The following is a 22,184-nucleotide window of genomic DNA, read 5'->3' as shown; positions in this document are numbered from 1 at the left end:
ATATTTAAAAAATCATATGTTTAAATAATAATTTTTTAAAATGAAACAAAATTAAATATTCATGAAAAATGTTTTGGTATTAAAAAATATTAAATAACTTAAGAAAATCATATGAAATTCATTCAAATTTAAAAAAATATCTAATATGTCAATTTATATTTTTTTAAATTTTAAATATATAAAAAATTTAAAAAAAAGCCAAAGAAAAATGTCAAACAAATTGCGAGCGAAGTTGCTTAGGTTTTTTCTTTAATAAGGGTTTTAGCTATATTTCCATGACAGCTGCTGCTAAGTGAGAAAAATAAGAGAAATATAAAATATATAGCTAGAGGTAGCTCAAGTGGCTGCGGAGGCTAAGGAGGGGGCGGCTTGTTGATGGAGTGGAATGTTACAGAAGTTTTGCCTTATTTCCTGAGCGGAAATTGTGCAGATCACTTTGCGGCCGCAGAGCAAAGCGCAACAAGAGCAGAAAGAGGATGCTGTGAGAAGGGCTAACTGTGTGTGGGTGTGTGTGTGTAGAGCTCAAATATTTACAGTTTATTTATAAATCAGTGTAATAACAAGCCATCTGTCTATCTAACTCAGCTGTCTGTTGACTGTCAAACAATGCACACTGCAAACACACACAGAGAGAGAGAGAGAGAGAGAGAGAGCAGCAAGTGCAGTGGGTGCAAAAGGTCTTTCTGGAAGCCAAATCCTGCTGTCCGGCCTTTTCGGATTTTTATAGCCAAAGCCAAACGGGAAGTTGTGTTAAAAACATTTTTCCATTTCCCAATTTTATTGGCATGCCTCATGTGTGTGTGTGTGTGTGTGTGTGTGCAACACATAAAATAAATAAAAGTTGCTGTCTGAAAATTTTCTTTAGCCTGACTCAGAGCTGAAGCCAAAGGCAAACAAACTGCAGCTGCTTTCTACTCAACGCTGCTGCTGCTGTTGTTGTTGTTGTCAGCATTGTCGCTGCGTGTGAGATTTTGTTGTGCAAACACTTTTCGCTGACGTCTGACAAACAACAACAACGAGGCACACAGCAAAGGAAAATAAGCAAAAAGATGAACTAGTTTACGATTTCATTATTAGTTTGAACAGCGACAAGGACAACGTCAGGGCGCAGGCCAAAGGACACGAGCCAAACACCGGCATCGACTCGCAACTTATTGAAAAAGTTGCTCCACCCAAATATATCTATATATATATAGAGAACGCAAGAGAGAGAGAGAGAGAGAGAGATATAAGTAATCTCTATAAAAAATTGAAACTGCAGCAAGTTATTAAAAATCAGACAGCAGCAATTGGATTTCTGTTTGGGTTTCGGTAACCGCAGCCATTTGGGGAGTAAACAGCAAAATAAAACAATCAGCCAAACTGTGACAACAGTCAGCGAGTTGGAAACGGAAAGATATACAGATATATGTGGAGCACTGCCATAAGCTACGCCAACTACGTGACTTGAAAGTGGAATATTAAATACATTTAGCTGAAATTTGTAAGATTTTGAAGGAGGATTGCTTGATTGATAGACAGCCAGAGACTAATGCTGTAGGCCTAGTTGCAGTATGGATTATACGGATTAGGACTACGCTTAGACTGAGCCAACCTCACACGAAATTCCTAGTTTTCTTCTCAGTTACTTCTGTGCTTCCTCACTTTGCTACTCTCCCACGTCCTATTTCTCCTCTTTGAACTGCTTGAGCGAGAGTCACGGAACTGCACTGCTTGCATGATCTCAAATCAAGTACAGTTAAGTTGAATTGAGCTATTTTTCGAGTATTTTCAAGCCATTTATCAAGAGCTTGCAGGCTTAAAAGCTTCTAACTGAGAATATGTTGATGGTTGAAGCAAGCTTGAGAAAGATTCGAGAATCTCGCTAAAGACAACTTGAAAATCCTCTACAATTTGTGCTAAAAGCAATTTGTCAATATTTATGGCTGTTTAGGGCAAGGCGATTTCAATGGTAAAAACTCACATTGCTATCATTAAGCCAAATGAATCGCATGAAGTCACCGAACTGTGCCAATAAAACTGCACCTGAAGCGCGCCATGCACAGCCCTTGGCCCCCCTTTTCGCTGGCGCTCAACGTGGCCCACATGCAAGTGCCAACGTAGAGCTACTGTACGGATATTAAACAGTTGGTTCTATAAAAATATTTTACTTTGCGCCTTAACTTGGCTGCCTCAGCTTCGATTTGCTGGCTGAATGTCCGAGCTGCGCGTTGCGAGCTGCGAGCTGCGAGCTGCAAGCTGTGAGCTCCGAGCTGCTGTGTTTGTGCTCAAGTATTTGATTTAGGAATTTCAGTTAGCAATTTTTTTTCAATTTGTGCTGCTACTGCTGCTGCCACTGAGATTTATTGGCATGCCACGACGACAAGCGACGTCCTCCGACATCGTCGCATTCGTCCGGCTCGTTAGTGACCCTTCGAGCGCAAGAGCCGCTGGGTTGCGGCAAAAACTTGTTGTTGGTCTGGGTCATGTTTTGGTTTAGTTGAATGCCAGGCTAACAAATACGAGCACATATCAAAGATTTGGCTTTTGCTGCTTTGGGTTTGCTGCTTTTCCCTGTGCCTTCAACAGTTTGTTTAAAATTGTATTACGTATACGCCACGTTGGAGCAGCTTTTCTGACATCTCGACTTTTCTTTGCAGTGGCCATTACCTGGACAAATGCGCCAGAGAATCAATTTCCAATACTCGGCTCTGATTATGTGGTCAAGTGTGAGGTGAAAGCCGATCCCAACCCCACCATTGACTGGCTGCGCAATGGCGATCCGGTAAGTGAATGAAGCGACAGCTCGTCTTGCAGCTCATCTTATAATTACCTCCCCCACACAACCCCCCACAGATACGCACTGATGCCAAGCACGTGGTGCAGACTCATGGCTTGTTGATACGCGATGTGGCCGAAACCGATGATGGCATCTACACTTGCCGTGCCGCAGTCATTGAGACGGGTGAACTACTGGAGCGTACCATACGCGTCGAGGTCTACATTGCACCGGTGATAACCCATCTGCCAGCCCAGCTGGAAGCTGTCGAGGGTAAGCCGTTCGCTGCCAATTGTACGGCCATTGGCAAGCCCGTGCCGGAAATAAGCTGGATCAAGCAATCGGTGCAGCTGAATGTGGCCACGGCAGATCGCTTCAAGGTGAACGCGCAGACGGGTCTGCTGACCATCAGCTCGGTTACCCAGGAGGATTACGACACATACACCTGCATAGCCAGGAACGGCGCTGGCGTTGTTGATCAGAAGACCAAACTGAATGTCCTCGTGCGCCCCTCCGTCTATGAGCTGTACAATGTGACGGGTGTCAGTGGCAAGGAAATTGCCATCACTTGCCGCTCCAAGGGACGTCCCGCTCCGGCCATCAGCTTCCGTCGCTGGGGCACCGAGCAGCAGTACACGCCCGGCATACAACTGGACGACGAGCGCATCACGCTCGAGCAATATTTCGATGAGGAGCGCGGCGAGAGCACGGGCACACTGCGCATAGCCCGCTCCCAACGCACCGACGATGGCCTCTACCAGTGCATTGCGAGCAACAAGGGCGACACGGCCTATAAGACGGGTCACATTGCCGTCGAGTTCCCACCCGATTTCACGCACATGAAGGAGCTGCCGCCTGTGTTTAGCTGGGAGCAGCGTATTGCCAATCTGAGCTGCCTGGCCATGGGCATACCGAACGCCACCATCGAATGGCGCTGGAACGGACGCAACGTCAAGGACCTGTACGATACGAATTTGAAAATCGAGGGCACCGGACCACGCAGCGATCTCATCGTACATCCGGTAACCCGTCAATACTATTCGGCCTACAAGTGCATTGCAACCAATATCCATGGCACCGCCGAGCACGACATGCAGCTGAAGGAGGCGCGTGTTCCCGACTTTGTGGCAGCTGCTGTCCCTCGTCAACTGACGGCTACGACAATGACCTTTGATATCCGTGGTCCGGCCACAGAGCTGGGCTTGCCCATACTCGCGTTCAGTGTGCAGTACAAGGAGGTGAACAATCCGGACTGGTCGACGGCTCTGAACCGCAGCTGGTCGCCCGACTCACCCTATATCGTTGAGGGCCTGCGTCCACAGACAATGTACAGCTTCCGGTTTGCGGCCCGCAACCAGGTCGGCCTGGGCAACTGGGGCGTCAATCAGCAACAGTCGACGCCGCGTCGCTCGGCACCCGAAGAGCCCAAGCCCTTGCATAGCCCCGTGCAGAATGATAAGGAGGAGCCGGTTGTTGTGTCGCCCTATTCCGATCACTTCGAGCTACGCTGGGGTGTGCCCGCCGACAACGGTGAGCCCATCGATCTCTACCAGATCAAGTACTGTCCGGTAAGTAAAGCGAATAGGCCAATCGAAACTCGATTGCAATTATCTGTGATATCGATTTGTAGGGCGTTAAGATGGCTGGCACCTGGCATGAGCTAGAGGACCGCTGCAACATGATCGAGGTGTCTGAGACCACGTCGTTCCAGATGACCGACCTAAGTGGCAATACCTATTATCGCATCGAGCTGAAGGCGCACAATGCCATTGGCTATTCGTCGCCGGCATCGATTATTATGAAAACGACACGAGGTGAGTCCGATTCAGCTAATAACAATCTGGGCACCTTGCTCTATTCGGCTGGTTTCAATTCTGGCGTCAGTTCGCTACACAAACAACTCACAATCACAACAACAAGAACAGCAACAACATCAACAACAACAGCAACAACAACAACAACAATCATTGCGCTGGCCACAACAATCAGCATTACCTTACTTAGTGTCCTAACCACCATGTTAGCCTAAAGCGAAGGCAAATCGAAGCGATCAATGTGTATATCGATAAATCGCTTCGATTTCGTTTAGCTTAACTTGATCATAAACCATTTGCATTAAATCTAATTGAATATCTATCGAGAATAACAAGAACAAAAACAAAAAACCTTAGCCTTAAGTCGATAACGGTAGCGTTATCGACCATGCGTTATCGATAGCGAGCACTTTTGATAACTTTCGGAAAACGTACGAAACTAAAATGAATAAAGCCTTAAATCGATCATGATAGCGTTATCGATCACAAGTTATCGATAGCGATAACATTTGATAGCTATAAGTAAAATCTATAATAATAGTGTTATCGATAGCGAAGCACAAATGAAAACCAAATTGATATCATTATCGATCACTTGTTATCGAAACTGCGAGCATTTGATATAAATCGAAAGACAGCAAAATCGATGCCTGCCTTAAATCGATAAATCATTATCGATAAAAAGAACTTTTAGTATCTGTAAAAATCAATCAATTATAACCTTAAATCTATAACGATAGCCTTATCAATCACTCGTTATCGATAGCGAAAACCTTTGAGTAAAAAGCAAAAAAAAATCGAAATCAGCAAAAATACTTACACAAATTCTTGAATATACATGCATACTATCTATATATATACATATATATATAAATATACCTAAAATTATATATATTTATCGATATATATATATATATATATATATATATATATATATATATATATATATATATATATATATATATATATATATATATATATATATATATATATATATATATATATATATATATATATATTGAACTATTTTTGAACGTTTCCAATATATATATATATATATCATGTATATCATATATATTTATACAACATACATTATACAAATAGCGAGTACAATAACTTTTGCATACAATTTTTTTTGTAGTGTATATTTCTTATCCTTCTTTTCTTATTGTTTTTGTTTTTAGTTCAGTGTAAAAAATATCAAAAACAAAATATTTTCTTTGCTCACTCTGCTCTCTCTCTCTCCCTGTCTTTTAATTTTTATCGACACTCTGCAAGTATCCCAGTTATTTGTTACAGTGTAATTTAAAGTTGTTTTTTTCCTACTTTTTTTTCGTTCCATTTCGTTGTGAACCTTTTGCATGCTCTTTTTGTGCTAATCTAAAAACTAAAGCTAATTTCTGTGCCACGCCCAGCCGCCCACAGTCCCCGCCCACTCCTTAAATTGACATTCCAGAGTATGAAGATAAAAAATAGCATAAATACTATGTGAACTATGTCCGTGGCACAAGTTCACTGCAGAATTTCAACTGGCGCTTTACAACACTGTTCTCAGTTTTATTTGCCTTTTTTTCTTTTCTTTCTACACTGAGCTAAGAGTCAAGCAAAGTATGCAAAGTAAATATTTGCTCAACATTTCTCACAAGTGTTGTCCCGCTCATACACTCACACATACACACACACAATCACTCACACTCACACACACACACATATGAAACATCACAGAATTCAATTTTGTTCAAGTCCCAACGTCAAATTGTGTTGTGAGCTCTGCGCGCTCTCTCTCTCTCTCTCTCGCTCTCTCCCATACATGCTCCCAACTCCTTTGTGTACCGTTATTCATATATGTTTTTTTTTTATTATAATACTTGTGTGAACTGAATTTTTTGTGTTTTCAACTACAATTCATAAGCATTTACTTAATTATTAATTATAAAAATAAAAAATATATGGAAAAAAATGGAAAAAAATTAAAATGAAGTTTTTAATGTTTTTCTCTCATAATTTAGTTGAATTAATTATTCTTTCTTATATTTTTGTGTGTGTGCATTAATCACAAAAGCTCTTCAAGTTTCCAATTCATATTTTTGTAATAACTAATTTTTAATAAATATATTTTGAAACGATAATTGTAATAAAACTCTAAATATATATATGTTTATAAACAAATATATATCTGCATATTTATATCGTTTAACTTCCTTAGTTTTGCTTCATCGATTTTTGATTTTAACCACTTTTTTCTGCCCTATTTTTTGTATGTACTGCGACAGTTTCTTTAGTTAAATTTTGTATTAAGCAACTAAGATGAAAACAAAAATATTAATTAATAAATAAAAATAGAAAAAAAAAAAAAAAATTGCAACCGTTTCTTTTTTTTTCTACATAAATATATCTTTTTTTAAAAAACATTCATTAAGCACCTGTGTGTTATGTTTGTCTACCTGTCTCTGTCTCTTTTTCACTTTGTTCTCTGTTCTACACGTTGCGTGTGTGTGTGCCTTGCTCTTTCATCGTTTACCAACACTATTCGTAGTTTATACATATATATTTAGCTGCTTGTCGTGTTTAGTTGGCAAAACTATCGATAGAACTAACGATCGATTGATTTGTATTGGCGAACTCTAGTATTTCATATACGCAAGCGAACTATCGTTAGTTTTTGCTAATCATCGTATGTGTGTGTGCGTGTGCGTGTGTGTGTCCACATGTAATACAGCTCTCTCTTTCGCTCTCTTACTCATTTCACTTTGCATCATCATATTCATGCTCTATATTACATATTCTAATTTAATATAAATAACTTATCTAACTTATACTAATTATGTCTAAAACGAACTAAAATTTAATGTCTGCCCTTATATATACACATACATATATACATATATATATATATACATATATATATATTAACTACATTTAATCCACTAATACCAATGACACTTTGAGCGTAGCTGTCAAACTGTAAGCAAAGCAGTGCCAAAACAAATACACCCACTAATCTCTAATACTTATACAAACACACACACACACACTCGCATATATATATATATATTAGACACACACACACTCACATTATGTTTGAGCGTCTTTTTGATCGTCGTCGTCGTCTCTTGAACTTATTTAAAACGCAATCAAAGCAATGAAAGAAAACCAACCAAAAAAACTTCTTTTGTGTGTTTCCTTTTCTTCCTATTTTTCTTCTACTACTTTTCTTTGTTTTTTTTCTCTCTTTTACGCTGTGTGATATATACCAAAAAAAAAAAAAAACAAATCGAATGCTTAACAAAAACAAAAAAAATCAAATCAAATCAAATATAAATGTACCTGTACCTATACCTGTACCTGTACCTATGCCCATGCCCGTGCGCCCTTATCCCGCCACAGACAAACCCTATCCGTACTCATCAAGCAGCGCCACGAATCGACTGCTTGCCAAACAAACTGCTTTACAACGGGCGATGCCAATGCTGCCGCTGGCCCTGCTGCTGCTGCTCTCGATGTCGCTGCACACTGCCTAAGCAGTGCAGCAAGCAGTGCATGCGCGGATCTGATGTTGCTTTGAAGCCTGCTAAACGTGTTTTTTTTTCTAATCTATCGACAATTGTATATAAATAATAAGCAAACGAAAATACCAAACAACAAAAAATACCAAATATGAATTATACATAAATACATAACAACAAATACACACACATACCGAAACATACATACATATTAAGCTACAGTAGCAACAGCATACGAGAACTACATACTTATCACTAGGATGTTACAAAGATAACTGCGCTCTAGACACTACGATGATTCCATTCAATGTACAAAAAAATTGCTAAATGCCAAAAAAATACAAAAAAATACAATGAAAGCAAATATCAACACTTAAGCATAGCCACATATGGGGTGTCCAAATAAGAGCGATAGGAGTCTTACCGATAACTATATTACAGCAGCTGCTTATGCTATCGATACAAGTGAGTTGTTAAAATAGACTAGAAGATTTACCATTTGATTGGGAAAAGTCCCACTAAGTCGTCTAAGGGTCCTATTTGGAGAAAGGAGCATATATATTTAGCGAATTGTTCAGCCCTTTTTTTCGTATAGCTCTTATTTGGTCACCCTAGACATACATGTACTTAGCCAAATCGAACCGCTTACCAAATTCTAGGTGTACTTAGAGTTTCAATTCTGTTCGTTATTTACCAAAATACCAGAAAATACCAAAAGCCATGCGGTTAAAAGCACTGCCAATCAAAAGCAATTATTGTTATCAATTCGTACACTCGTTTTTTCCGAGAGCATTAGGTCTATAATATATAGAGACAACCAAATTCTCTCATAGTTATACATATATCGAGTATACACTTTTGTTCATAAAAATAGTAGTGCTACACCAAGTGAAACGGTACTTTTTCCGCTAAAAATAAATAAATAAAAATAAAATAAAATAAATAAAATAAAATAAAAAGAAATATGAATCTCAATATTCTTCTCAAATTCTTTTCAAAATATTACGTTTATCTCTAAATTTTGTTGTTTCCAGTCGCACTACTATTTTAATGAACGGAGCTGTATATAGAAAAGTTTTCAATTTTTATATATATAGCCAAAACGTTAGGCTTCCTTTGTGTTTAGCTCAAAAAGAAGATGAAGATGAAGATGATGAGGAAGAAGAAGAGACCACACCACCGTGTTATAAGTATTTGAAGCCCAAGTTGTTCCAGTTTTTGTTTCGGGTAGTTTCAATCTGAGTTTTCTTTTTCTCTATTGAACGTATACGTTTAGGGGACAATAAGTAACTGAAAATAAAAGAAAAAATATATAAATTAATAAAAAATAACTAAGAACTTTAGGTAATCCCATATTGAGGGCTAATCTGAGTATTTAAGCATAAATAAAACCCCCACAAAAAAAATACTAACACATGTTTCCAACTACGAATTTTTTTCACATGGTGTATTTAGCTTAATGTAAATGTTTGTGCTCAATGAAATTTAAGGTTTATAAACCATATACATATACATATACATATATATAGATGTATATCTATAACTATGAAAACTATGAAAACTAGTAAAAAAAAAAGACGAAAACCAGTTCAATTTAGTAAAAATATTCCTTGTATACAATTTTTAGTCAAAGTAAACCAAAACTTTTTCTAGCCAAATATTGATATATATATTTATATATATATATCGTGAAACATATTTCCAATTTATAACTTTACAATATACAAAAGTTATATATCAATATATATATATATATAGATATATATATATATATAGTATATCTACTATAGTTAGTGAATAATTCAGCCCGCCTAACGTTGCTGAGCAGATCGTATCGTAATTTATATCGGGGCATGTTTTTTTGTTTTTTTTTCTTGTCGTAGCTTTGTATTGGAGAAGCACGCAGTTGATCAAGCAGTTAGCTAGCTATTGTCCAACTGTACATAAATGTTTTATAACTTTCAGCTAAATGTCAGGCAGTCAGTCAGTCAAGCAGTTAAATTTTAATGCTACTAAACTTGAGTATTATATGATCATTGAGACAGTTCTTTAGCTGCTCTCCCACACACAGACACACACACAACTCACACACACTCACGCCAAGCAGTAGAAAAAAGTGTCATATAAATGTTGTAAGCAGTCGATAAAAAATAAATAAAATAAAATAAAATCGAAATCGAAATCGAAATCGAAAATCTTAAAGAATTAAACAAAGTTCATTTTGGATAATAAAGACAACTTTAAACAAAAACTTGAGAGCTCTTGTTATCGATAATATCGATGTATCGTACGACCAACGGCTGTGCAGCGCAGTCCAATGCCGACAGGTAATATGGTTATGCAACAACTTTAGCTCGTTAAATACATATTAATCACAACTAATAATAGCTTTCTCTCTCTCTCTCTCTACATATATATATATATATCTTTCTATATATGCATATATTTTTTTATGTATTCAATTAATCGATTTTCAATAACACGATAAAAACGCATTCGATTCTAATTTAACAAACGACTAACAAACGGCATCAGCTCCAAACGCATTCAAATTATTTTGTTACTAATCAAAAACTAGACAAATAAAAACAATCAATTTTCTTTGTAGCTAACTAAATTAGATGGGTATACACACGTACATATATATATATATATATATATATATATATATATATATATATATATATTTATATATATATATATATATATATATATATATATAAATTTAAATTACAAAATTTCTTAAATATTTTCAAAACACTTGTTTTCTCTTTACTAATCAAAGCAGCTTAACAATCGTTATCGTTATCGTTCTACATACAAACACACACACACACACACGTCTTACTTGTAAAAATTGTAAAAACAATTGCTTTTGCTTGTATATTTCTTCATCTTCTGCTTCTTCCTATTTTTCTTCTTCTTTTCTTTTTGGCTTATTGGCATTTCATGTCTTATCCTTGCTTCAACGGCTTCAGTTTTTCTTTGCAGCCTCCTCATCATGCGCTTCCTCACGCTCTCTCTCTCTATCTCACTATCTTGCTATCTCACTCTAACTGTCTCTAACTCTCTCTGTCTCTCCCCTTGTCTCTCTCTCAAACCTGTCCCATTTAAAGCTGCATGTTTTTTTATTTTTTATACACAAATTTAAATTTTCTTTTTTTTAACAAAATTAATTTAAATTTTAATGTTTTGTGAAATTTTTTAATTTTTATGTTTATTTTAATTTCTGTTAATGGAAAATGCTTAAGTTTATTTTAAATATTTTTTTTTCAAATACACACACAAAAATGTAAAATATATGTATGTAAAATCAAAAAAAAACTGAAAAATACTGAAAAATGCCGAGAAAAAAATTAAAATACAAAACTCAATTAATTTTTTCTGTTATCGAAGTATAATTACGAAATATTTATATATGTATATATGTTTATATATATATATATAGATATCAGAAAAATATAAAATATTAAACAAAATTTAAAAAACAAAAAAATAATTAAATTACTGAAAGAAAGTCAGATGAAACACGAGTTAGTTTTTGGCTCTTGGCTCGCTGTGTCAATTGAGATACCCTGGAATAACACACACTCCATATAGTTCACGTATGCTTACTATATATACTATATATACAATATTCTTTAAGTTTCTAGTATTTAAAATATACCACTATATACTATATATAATATACGATCTATAGAGATCATCTCTCTTGCAAGACTCGAATGACAAAACAATACTAATCCAAGCACTTTACATTCCCACACACACTCTCTCTCACACACACACACCCACTCACACACACAATCGCAAACTTCGCTCCCTTTTGCCCACAGGCATCGACGTCATTCAGGTAGCCGAACGCCAGGTGCTCTCGTCAGCTGCCATCGTGGGCATTGCCGTAGGCGGCGTCCTCCTGCTGCTGTTCGTTGTGGATCTGCTATGCTGTGTAACGGTACACATGGGCGTCATGGCAGCGATGTGCCGCAAGGCCAAGCGCTCGCCCTCGGAAATCGACGACGAGGCCAAGCTGGGCAGGTGAGTTGACTAGCTCAATAGATAGAGTATGTAGAGTCTAGCTGATGCTACGATAATATTGCACCAGAAATGATACGAAAATCAGCAAAAAACAAAAACGAAAACAGCAAAAAATCTTTCTTCATTTTTCCCTATTTCTCGTTGTTTTTTTTCGTATTCCTTTTGCCTACTTTCGAAAAGCCAAAACTCTCAACGTCCGGATTTCGAATACAATTGGGTCTATGCGCGTCCTAAGTCGCTTTTGTTCAATCGAAATTCCCTAATATTCGTCTGAACAAAGTGAAAACTAAACGAATCGAAAAAATTGAAAACTAAAAATTGAAAATTGAAAATTGAAAACTAAATTAAAATTGCAAATTCAAAATAAAATTATGAAAAAACTTTTCACATTTCCCTTTCTTCTGCTTCAGTTTTCCCGCTCTTCAGTTCTTCATTTCTAGTGCAATATTATATTATGTTTACGATTCACACATGAAACAGACAAAATGTACCGTTATCTTTTCAATTTCTTTTTACCCACACACGAACTGCTATCTCTGTTTATATAGTTTCCTTTAAACACTATTTTCCTTACGTTGTTAGCCAACACTGTTGCCTTATATGTTCCCCATGTGTGTGTGTATGCTAGTTATATACATATATATGCATATATATATATAGACATAGATAATATATCTTTGCTTTTAGTCGTTCATTTCCACACCTTCCACTGCCAACATGCAAAAGCTGCCTGCTATGACACTCTAAGGAATGCAGTCTATAAATCTAGTTAATCTCAGTTGGACAAAGCACATTCGCTATATTTTTAGCTAGGGATCAACTTCAAATGATATAGTAGCAGCATGGCAAATCGAGAATTACCAGATAGTATTCAGTCTAGAGACTACAAAATTCGATATATATACCTGATATATATATCGAGCTAAGCATTGATATATTTGTATCTCTGACTTTATGACACGCCCATTTGTGGGCATGGCAACTAGAAGAAGAAATAAACTCTATATGCTCAAGTCTTAGAGGCCTTAGAATCACTTAGAGATCGATCTAGAGCTAAATATATATAATATAAATATTGTTTATAATTTATAGATTGAGCATAGATTATCTAGCCCTGCTTGACAGCCCATTTAGAAGATATGGAACAGAAGTTAGTTCAGAGAAGCAATTCCCAAACCGTTATATAAGAGGAAATATTCATGCAATGATCTCTAGATGAACTGAAGAGTTCCATCACCTGAACCGATCTATGCTCAGATGAATGAGCTGTGGATCTTCCAATGCTTTAATACATTGTAATTTGAACTTATTCAAATATTTCTATTCTAGCATTTGTTAGCTCTAGCTATAGATCTATCTCCAGCTCTAGCTCTAGCTGTAGCTCCAGCTCCTACTCTAGCCCTTGCACTGACTGCTTAAATTCAGCACGTTTTCTTTAGAGTTCACAGTTGTTTTAACTAAGATTAGAAAGCCATATGTTTAAGGTAGTTTAGCTTAGACTTAGTCTCACGCAGGCAGCTACCTGGTCTTAGACGTTGCTCAATGTAAATGTTACAAAAAACGTTCTCTTCGACTCATAGTGCCTTGTCTGTTTCATGGTATATGGCACACACACACACACACACAGATATATATAGATCTCTCTAGTTAGTTAAACGTTGCTGGCTGCATCTAGACAACGTGTTTATCTAGTTTCAATTATTGTCTTCTTTATACACACTTAATATCATCGTTTATTTGTACTCATCTCACAAACACACACACACACAGAGACAGTCATAAGAGAAAATACTTAAATACCTTTAACATTGCCACAATTTACCGAACTCTCTCCATACAATCTATACTCTCTCTCTCTTGATTTCATCAACCTCATACGTACTGTTCCAATCATCCAACACAAAAAAAAAAAAAAAACAACCAAACGACAAAATCCAAATTAAAAAAAAAATGAACCAAAAAATACCAAAACCATCCAAATTATCAACATCTAACCAAGCAGTCTTTATGGTTGGCGTTTCCCGCTACCTTATTGCAGTGGACAGCTGGTTAAGGAGCCGCCGCCATCACCGTTGCCACTGCCGCCGCCAGTTAAGCTCGGCGGCTCACCAGTGACATCTCAATTGTACGTACATTCATCGTATTTTGCCTTTTTGTTTTGCCTAGCTCTCTATATGCCTCTCGCTCTATCGCTCACACACATCTCTATGATTTTCGTTTTCCAACACTGTTCATCACATGCTTTTATCGTACCTATTCATAGATGCACTGTATATTGCTGTAGGCATGTAGCTTTTTGTCTGTAAGCCTTAAGTTGTAGCAATGAGCTTTTTGTCTGTCTGCAGCTGCTAAGTCTAGCGAGCCTTGCCTATTGCATTGCCTAGCTTGTGGCTTGTAGCAGTTAGCTTTTTGTCTGCGCGCATTGCAAGTCTTGCTTAAGACAGCCTCTCCTTTCTCTTTAGCTTTAGTTGTATCATTTATCTTTTTGTCTGTCTACGGCTGTCAAGCATTGCGCGCCTTGCCTTAGACAGCTTTGTTGCTATTGTATTTAGCTTAAGTTGTAGCAATTAACTTTTGACAGCAAGCTTTAGCAGCTACCTTGCTTGCGTGCATAGCTAACAGCTTTGGCTTGCTCTAGCCAGTGCAGCTGCATTGCTTTCTTTCTCTCTCTTTCTTTCTTTCTCTTTTGATCCTTTGCCTATGTCTAGTACTAATCGCAGTCTTTACGCATTCACAGGGACGAAAAGGAGCCTTTGCGCACGCCCACTGGCAGCTTGAAACAGAATTCAACCATTGAATTCGATGGACGTTTCGTGCACTCACGCAGCGGCGAAATAATTGGCAAAAATTCAGCCGTCTAAGCGAGCTGCAAATGGGATGAAACAACAGAGATGAAGTGCACAAAACTTGCAACAGAGAAAAGTATTGAACAAAACAACAAATAATAGAGAAGATGAAGCAGCAACTCAACACATAACTCACCTATATATATATGCATATATATAGATATATATATATATATTTACCTGTCGTCTAGCCCACACACACACACATAAGAAACCAGACAAACTGAAGCCAAAGCTGTGGGAACACCTTTTCATTGTATGATTCTATGAGTTGATGTTTAGTTTCCATAAGTTCTATCTTAACTAAATGTCTTAACTATATACAATATATATATATATATACACGATATCTGAATAGTATTTTAAGCTCTGTATACATTGCATAACACTCATCACACATCATTTATGCGTTCAAGTTGCTTCTACTTAGCATATTCATTCGCTGCAATTAGCTTAAATTCTTTTGTCAGACTGCAGAACAATTCAAACACACACACACACATATACACAACAAAACCCACACCCACACCCACACGCACACACAGACACACATTTTTAGCTTAAGAAACTTAAATTAATGCCTTACAACATGATGGAAAAGAAAACGAGAAAAACAAAAACAAAATCTAATATTAGTTTAACTAACTTAAACATGCCATAAATAAGTTTTAATATTAAGTTCAAGCATATGCTATATATACACTCACCCACGCACACCCAAAATTTCGTAGTACTTAAACCACTGAAGAAAAGACTTTCACTTCAACATGACAAACTACTTGAGAAACCTTTTTAGATTTTTTTTGTTAACTTAGTTAAGAATTCGCCTGCATCTTCGTTTCCTATTGGTAAATTCATCTACTTAATAATAAAACTGTACGAATTACATAAATGTTTACATACATATATATGAATTATATAAATAATGTATGTTAGTTATATAAATGAAATGCTCAATGATTGATGTTTGAAAATGCTAAGAGAACGTACAGTTGCGACAAAAGCTACACAAATATGAACTGCTAGACAAGTACAGTTGGTAGCAAAAGTTTGAACTGCTTATCAAATGAACTGAACTGAACTGCTTGATAAGTACAGGCTGGCACGAGGTGTGAACTGCCTGGCATTCTGGTTGCAGGCTTTGGACTGCTTGACATACCTGATTGAGCTGATTGCACTGCTTGCCGTGCCGCATATACAACTATACTTAAACGGCTTAACTACAGTACAGTTTGCTACAAAAGTTGCACTTTAACACTGCCAACAAAAACATTAAGAACTAAAAATTGGAGGTGTTACGATAAAGTTAGCAAGAAAAAAAATTGAGAAAAAAAAATTGAAATTATAAAAAAAATTTAAAATTAAAATCTGAATAAAATAAAAATGGAAAATTACAATTTAAAAACAAAAATTGATTTAAAAAATTGAAAATAGAAAAATGGAAAATTAAGATTTGAAAAAAGAAAATTTAAATTTTTAAAACATTTTTCTTAAATTCAAGAAATTTGAGATTTGAAAAATTGAAAAAGAAATTCAAAATTTTAATTTAAATTTAAAAATCATGCAAAATTCATGTCAAAAATAAGCAGTTCAATAACAATTTCTAAATATCTACATAAATGTTTAAATGAATGTGTAATAAATATTAATATAGAAAAAAAAGCAAAAATCTTCAGAAACATAATTATTAAATTATGTATTTAAAGCAAATTTCAACTACGACAATGCCAAAACAATTTGTATTAATTTTTACTCCTTACTTTCTACGCATAATTTCCTAAGTTTTTTTTCATGACATTCGAAAAGGATAAAGAACAAGAATGAAGCAAAACAAATGCAAATTATGAAATAATATACTCAATTTAAATACATTTTTTAATTTTTTTTATATATATATTTTTTATGTAAAAAAAAACATGAAAGAAAATCTAACAATTTGTAAGTAAGAAATTATTGAAGAAAAAGTATTTAATTTAATATAATAAATAAATATATATATATATATGTATATGTATATATATATATATATATATATATATATATATATATATATATATATATATATATATATATATATATATATATATATATATTGTATTGAAAATGTAAGATGTAAGTAATTTTTTTTTACACGAATAAAAAACAAAAATGGAATATGAAAAGCTTAAAGAAAAAAATCTTTATATATATACAGATATATATCTATTAATTGAAAATGAAAAATAAAAAATATAAAAATAATTTTTGTTTTTTTTTTTTTGTTCATTTTTTATTTTTTGATTACGTCCCGTTTTGTAGATGTTTTGCCAAAAGCTTTTGTAGCTTCTGTTGCCAGTTAAGCCAAGCGCCTTCTCAGAGCTTTTTTACCTACTATATTAAAAAACCAAAAAAAAAAAACAAAAACAAAAACAAAATGAAAACAAAATAATTAATATATATACAAATATTATACAAACTAAGAAAACTATCCAAAGAGCTACACGACTACAAAACTGAATTGTAATTTATGTATATGATGTGGAAATTTTCGGGAGCTGCTCTCGACAGAGCCCAGCATATAAAATGGGGCGTGCGAGTTGACTAGATCAACATGAGATCAATCAAGCAGGTGTAGCTTTTTTAAGAAATATAACAAGTGGAAATTCGAAAAGGAAACCCAAAACCAAAACCAAAAACAAAAACAAAACCAAATACAAAATAACCACGAAACTGAATCGTTGGGAAATAAAGTCGTATTTATCAATGGAAATGGAAAACGTCTTTCATTTGGGGCTTGCTCTTGGGCTCAGCTTCTGCTGGGAACCCTTTAATTACATTGGATCTTTAATATATACATATAAATATTTGTTCAGTTTTCTACAAGGCTTTAATCAATAGTCGTTGACAAAAATATATTTGGCTAAGCTTAAAGGTAAATTGAATAGGTTTAAATAGAACAATTGAACAGCTTTGTTTCTTATAATACATTAGCCAAAAATAATATATGTATATATATTATATAATACACAAAACACTGAGTGAATAAGTGGTTTAGATCGTGATGCTGAGTGGCAGGTAAGAAGGCCAGGTTAGACCTCGATGCCGTCGTTGGAGCGTTTGTTCTGGCGCTGCAGCGCCTCCTCGGCATTGAGTTTGGTCTTCTCGGTGCGCGTGTGCCAGACGAGCACGTCGCGACAGTTGTTGGCCAGCGGCTGGAGCTGCTCCCTTGTGGTGAGATAGCGCAGAATTTCGCTCTCTTGATAGCCGCGCTGCACTTCGTAGGAGAAGCTGGCCTGCGGATACTTGAAGAACAGATCGATGCTGATACCGAAGGCGGCCATGTCGATGGGAAATGGACGCTCTGGCCGCCAGGCGGCATTAAAGCCTGTCACCTGGTTATCATCGTTGAGCAACGGCCGCTCAACCATGAGGCCGCCGACGAGGCCAACGGGCCAGATGCCCACACGACCCGGCTTAATTTTCGACATCTCAGCAAACAGCTCCACGGCATAGGAGTTGTCGTCGTCCATGAAGAAGACAATGGCATGACGATCAGCATCGGCATGGCCGCGCAGCCAAGTCAATGCCAGATTGCGTTGCTCCACGCCACGTGGCTTTATCCAATTGGGATCCTTGCCCTGCAGCTTAAATTCCGGCGGAGTCTTAATATTCAGTTGTGTAAAGCGATTTTCCAGACCAGCGCGCACCAATACATTTCGCACCAGCGCCGTTGTGCTGTTGGAATCCTCCACAATTATCCAATGCAAATTCGGCACCAGCATAAACAAATGTGATAGCCTGCCAAAGTAGAAAAATATATAAGCATTAATAATTGCAAACACAAATAAATAAACTATATTTATCAGTTATCATAACTATGCATCAAACTCCCTGACTTTAGCTTTTAAAAAGTGCGCCACATAGTCAAGTAACTGAAGTTCGATATCGATTTGAAATCTATCGATGAATTGCAGCACAAGTGACATGCGTGTGCGATAGCGACATGTGTGTGCAAGGCTCTAAGCTTTAGTAGATTGAACCTACTAGGTTCTGAGACGCGCTCGAACACAAATGCGAGCGGGCGGGCAGACGGACGGACGGACTAAGCTGAATAAATTCGACTGTTATTACTGATGTAGATCCACTGAGCCCATGTTCAGTTTATTTATATACTATATAAATAACCTATATACATACAAATATTGCTAATATATACAAATATTGCTATCTATCTATATCATATCTAACCTGGTTAGTTCGGCTTTTTGCGCTGGTCGAGCATACGTAGGCGTTATGGCATAGATTTTCGGCAACGTGTCCGCTTGAGCTTTGCTGTACATAGCCTGCAGGTATTCGGGGCCCTGGCAGGTGCGTTTACCGTTGCGATGAACCATTAGCAGCACAACAATAAACACGATGATCAGCACGAGCACTTGCCGTGGACGTATGCGTACCTCAGACATCTTTGAATCAGCTTTTGTCGTAAGTTACTCGAGAAGTCAGCGTCGTACCACAACCCACGTCCCACGCACAAGCACTGCGTCAAAACAAACAAAAAGAAAACAAACAATCACTGCCAGTTGCTGCTCATTGTTTTTGTTTCTTTTTACCTAAAACACTGCACTGCTCAGCACTAACGTGACATAAAGACACACATTCAATTATCTACAAATATTTTACAATTTATTTAAATAAATTATTTTAAAAAAAAACTTATGACATTTTAACAAATTTGTGCAGTTGGTAAATAATAAAAAAAAAAGAAAATGAATGTATGGGTATATCGATATTCGATGACTTGAACATAAATCGCGATGTTTATATCGCAATGCGATGTTTCTCTTAAATATCGTTTAAATATGCGCCAAATTCAAATAGTTATTTTATTGAGATTAAGCATTATAAGAAATTCTACTTATAATGAATATACATTTTTCTTTTTTTAAACAATAATAGTAAATATGCAGCTTTATACTTGTACTGTTTACTGTTCCATATTGCGTGAGCTGTTTACAGCAATGTGAACCGTACAACCGTTTGCTAAGCTCGAATACGCTGCTGCTACTGTAACCGTTTGGTAATGACTGCTCTGTTTCCTTAATCGTTTAACCGTTTGACTAGTGTATGTCTTCAGTCGGCCTTGCTATGCTGCTGTGCCGTTTGCTTTGACCGTCCACCCATTTTGCAGCAACAGCATGTTGCTGTAACCGCTGCGCTGCTTCTTTAACCGCTTAACAATTCAACCGTTTGGCAATTGCTTGCGCAGCTCGCTTTGAGCCAACCAGAAGTTATCGATATTTTGTTTGATAAATAGGCGATAGCTGCAGCTTAAGCGATGTTTAAGTGGCGGTCTTTTCAAATTCGAAATTCAAATGTATGTTCAACTTGAAAACGGAATCAAATCGAAGGAGACGTACATTATGAAACAACCTTAGCCCGTTATTCACAGCAAAAATTCATAGCGTCAACACACTCAATATTCCAAAAACAAAACATATTTATATATTTTCTAGCCCGTACAAGACAATACACTAAATACTCAGACAGTCAAACATGTGCGATATTAATGGTAAATGTTTTGAACAATCAATCTAATTGCGAACATCCCCTCACGGCTCTCCTGCAGATGTTGATAAACAAAAGCTTAAATTTACCGGCTGCTGCAGCATGACCGACAGCGAACTCTCCAAGCTATACAATCTGGATATACTCACCGACGTCGAACTGGCCGCCGTTGGTGTCGCGCGCGACTCTCTGATCGACGACTACCGCCACCTGCACGAATTGTCGCAGATGAGAGAATTGGAAAGCCTGCCAACACTGACGAAACGCTTCGTCTCCAAGCTGAAAAGGCCCAAATTCAAGTCGCCCCGCAAGCCGAGCAAAGTCTTCAGCTACGATCTGCTGAACAAGTTCTTCCGCTGCATGCAGTCCGAGTCCGTGGGCTTCTGTCGTTTCATGGAGCAGGAGCTGAAGATCATAACCGACTTTCAGCGCGATACCAAAATTCTGTTGCTGTCGCCGCGAGAGCGCGAGTTCGCCCGTTACGAATCATACTTCGACTATTTGGATGCGCTCTACAAGTCCGGCGAACAGGATCGTGTCATATCGATCGTGGCCAAGGTGATGATCAACTTCCATCGCGATCCCAATCCAGTCAAACTGCTGCCCGGTTATGGGCGCGGCTATGGGCCGCATTACGCTCGCAATCGCACGGTCGTTGTCAAGCAGAAGCCAAAATTGACAAATCTCTAAAATGAAGTTAAGTCCCGCCCCATGGCCCCCGACAGCCCCAGCCCCTGTCCCTCCCCCGAGCCCCACTTAAATGTCAGCTAAATTGATAACTAAAATAAGCAAAAAATCAAAAAAATTTCAAATGAAAATAAAATTTTGCCATTTTTTTCTCTTCAAATTTTGGAAGCAAAAAAAAATTCAAATCGAATCCGAATATATATATATATATATATATATATATATATAAATATATATAAATATATACATATATATATATATATATATATATATATATATATATATATATATATATATATATATAATGGTGTTGATTACATAGTCGATTTACTTTTTGTTTTATTCGATTCATCATTGAAATACACATATTTCATTTATTATTATTTTTTAAACACATTTTTTTTTTATTTTTTAGTTTATTTTTTCCTTTTGTTTTTAAACTACGAATTTCGTTTTTTTATATATTTTTAAGGTCTGAAAATTTTCTGCATTTCAAACGAATTTTAAATTCTAAATGCCCATATTTTGTTGTTTTTGTTAATTTTTTAATTTTAAAATTTTTATTTTTTTTTGTTTCGAGTTTTTCGGCTTCCGTTTTTTGCATTTTTCCATTTTCAGTTTTCAGTTTTCAGTTTTCAGTTGGGTTTCCATGTACAAATAGTTTGGTATGTATTGTATAAGTTAAGAGATGGGCTAGGCATCTACTCTATAAGTAGTAGTTGGTTTTTCATGTTTTTTCTTCTGTTTAAGTATTTTAATTATAAGTGTAGTTGGTAATTGTTAATTATTATTATAATATATAGTAGTTGTTGTAGTATGTATAGCGATTTAATAGTAAATAGTAGAGTTACATATAGAAGTATACAGTTATATAAATTTAGTGCTCACACACACGCATGCACACAGACAGTCACACACACACGGTCATACACACTCTTATATAATTATAAAACATTAGCACTCACTCGTTAATTGGGTTTTCTTAAGTTTT

The 22,184-nt window shown here is 36.3% G+C and overlaps 3 protein-coding genes across 7 annotated transcripts in view; 2 read left to right on the top strand and 1 right to left on the bottom strand.

Moving 5' to 3' along the window:
* The window catches only part of LOC111605328 (fasciclin-2), a 94,044-nt gene extending 78,232 nt beyond the window's left edge, over positions 1 to 15,812 (top strand). For 2 of the 5 annotated variants that reach the window (XM_023323917.2, XM_023323834.2), the window contains 6 exons: positions 2,640 to 2,764; positions 2,836 to 4,326; positions 4,389 to 4,572; positions 11,915 to 12,116; positions 14,155 to 14,241; positions 14,854 to 15,812. In XM_023323917.2, coding sequence (XP_023179685.2) covers positions 2,640 to 2,764; positions 2,836 to 4,326; positions 4,389 to 4,572; positions 11,915 to 12,116; positions 14,155 to 14,241; positions 14,854 to 14,977 — 2,213 coding nt within the window. In that variant the 3' untranslated portion in view covers positions 14,978 to 15,812. Of the gene's footprint in view, positions 1 to 2,639; positions 2,765 to 2,835; positions 4,327 to 4,388; positions 4,573 to 7,959; positions 8,212 to 11,914; positions 12,117 to 14,154; positions 14,242 to 14,853 lie in introns of those variants that run through there. The other 3 variants (XM_023324079.2, XM_023323995.2, XM_023324155.2) reach the window with 2 other exon arrangements.
* A 1,855-nt stretch (positions 15,813 to 17,667) lies between these two features.
* On the bottom strand, positions 17,668 to 19,672 carry LOC111593289 (galactosylgalactosylxylosylprotein 3-beta-glucuronosyltransferase I). Its single transcript, XM_023306008.2, has 3 exons — positions 19,552 to 19,672; positions 19,190 to 19,478; positions 17,668 to 18,739 (listed from the first exon to the last, which is right to left on the bottom strand). Exons 2-3 carry the CDS (start codon positions 19,402 to 19,404, stop codon positions 18,031 to 18,033), a joined length of 924 nt encoding a protein of 307 aa, XP_023161776.1. The 5' UTR covers positions 19,405 to 19,478; positions 19,552 to 19,672; the 3' UTR covers positions 17,668 to 18,030.
* Positions 19,673 to 20,363: 691 nt separating this feature from the next.
* Positions 20,364 to 21,286, top strand: LOC111593732. The gene is made up of 2 exons (XM_023306762.2): positions 20,364 to 20,510; positions 20,568 to 21,286. The coding sequence occupies exons 1-2, from the start codon at positions 20,495 to 20,497 to the stop codon at positions 21,194 to 21,196; spliced, it is 645 nt and encodes a 214-aa protein (XP_023162530.1). The 5' UTR covers positions 20,364 to 20,494; the 3' UTR covers positions 21,197 to 21,286.
* The last annotated feature ends 898 nt before the right edge of the window (positions 21,287 to 22,184 follow it).

The sequence above is a fragment of the Drosophila hydei genome, unplaced genomic scaffold (assembly GCF_003285905.1).
Source record: "Drosophila hydei strain 15085-1641.00,03,60 unplaced genomic scaffold, DhydRS2 tig00000296-arrow-arrow-pilon, whole genome shotgun sequence".
Classification (NCBI taxonomy): domain Eukaryota; kingdom Metazoa; phylum Arthropoda; class Insecta; order Diptera; family Drosophilidae; genus Drosophila; species Drosophila hydei.
The sequence above is the reverse complement of the archived record's forward strand: the minus strand, read 5'-3'. Positions and strand labels throughout refer to the sequence as shown.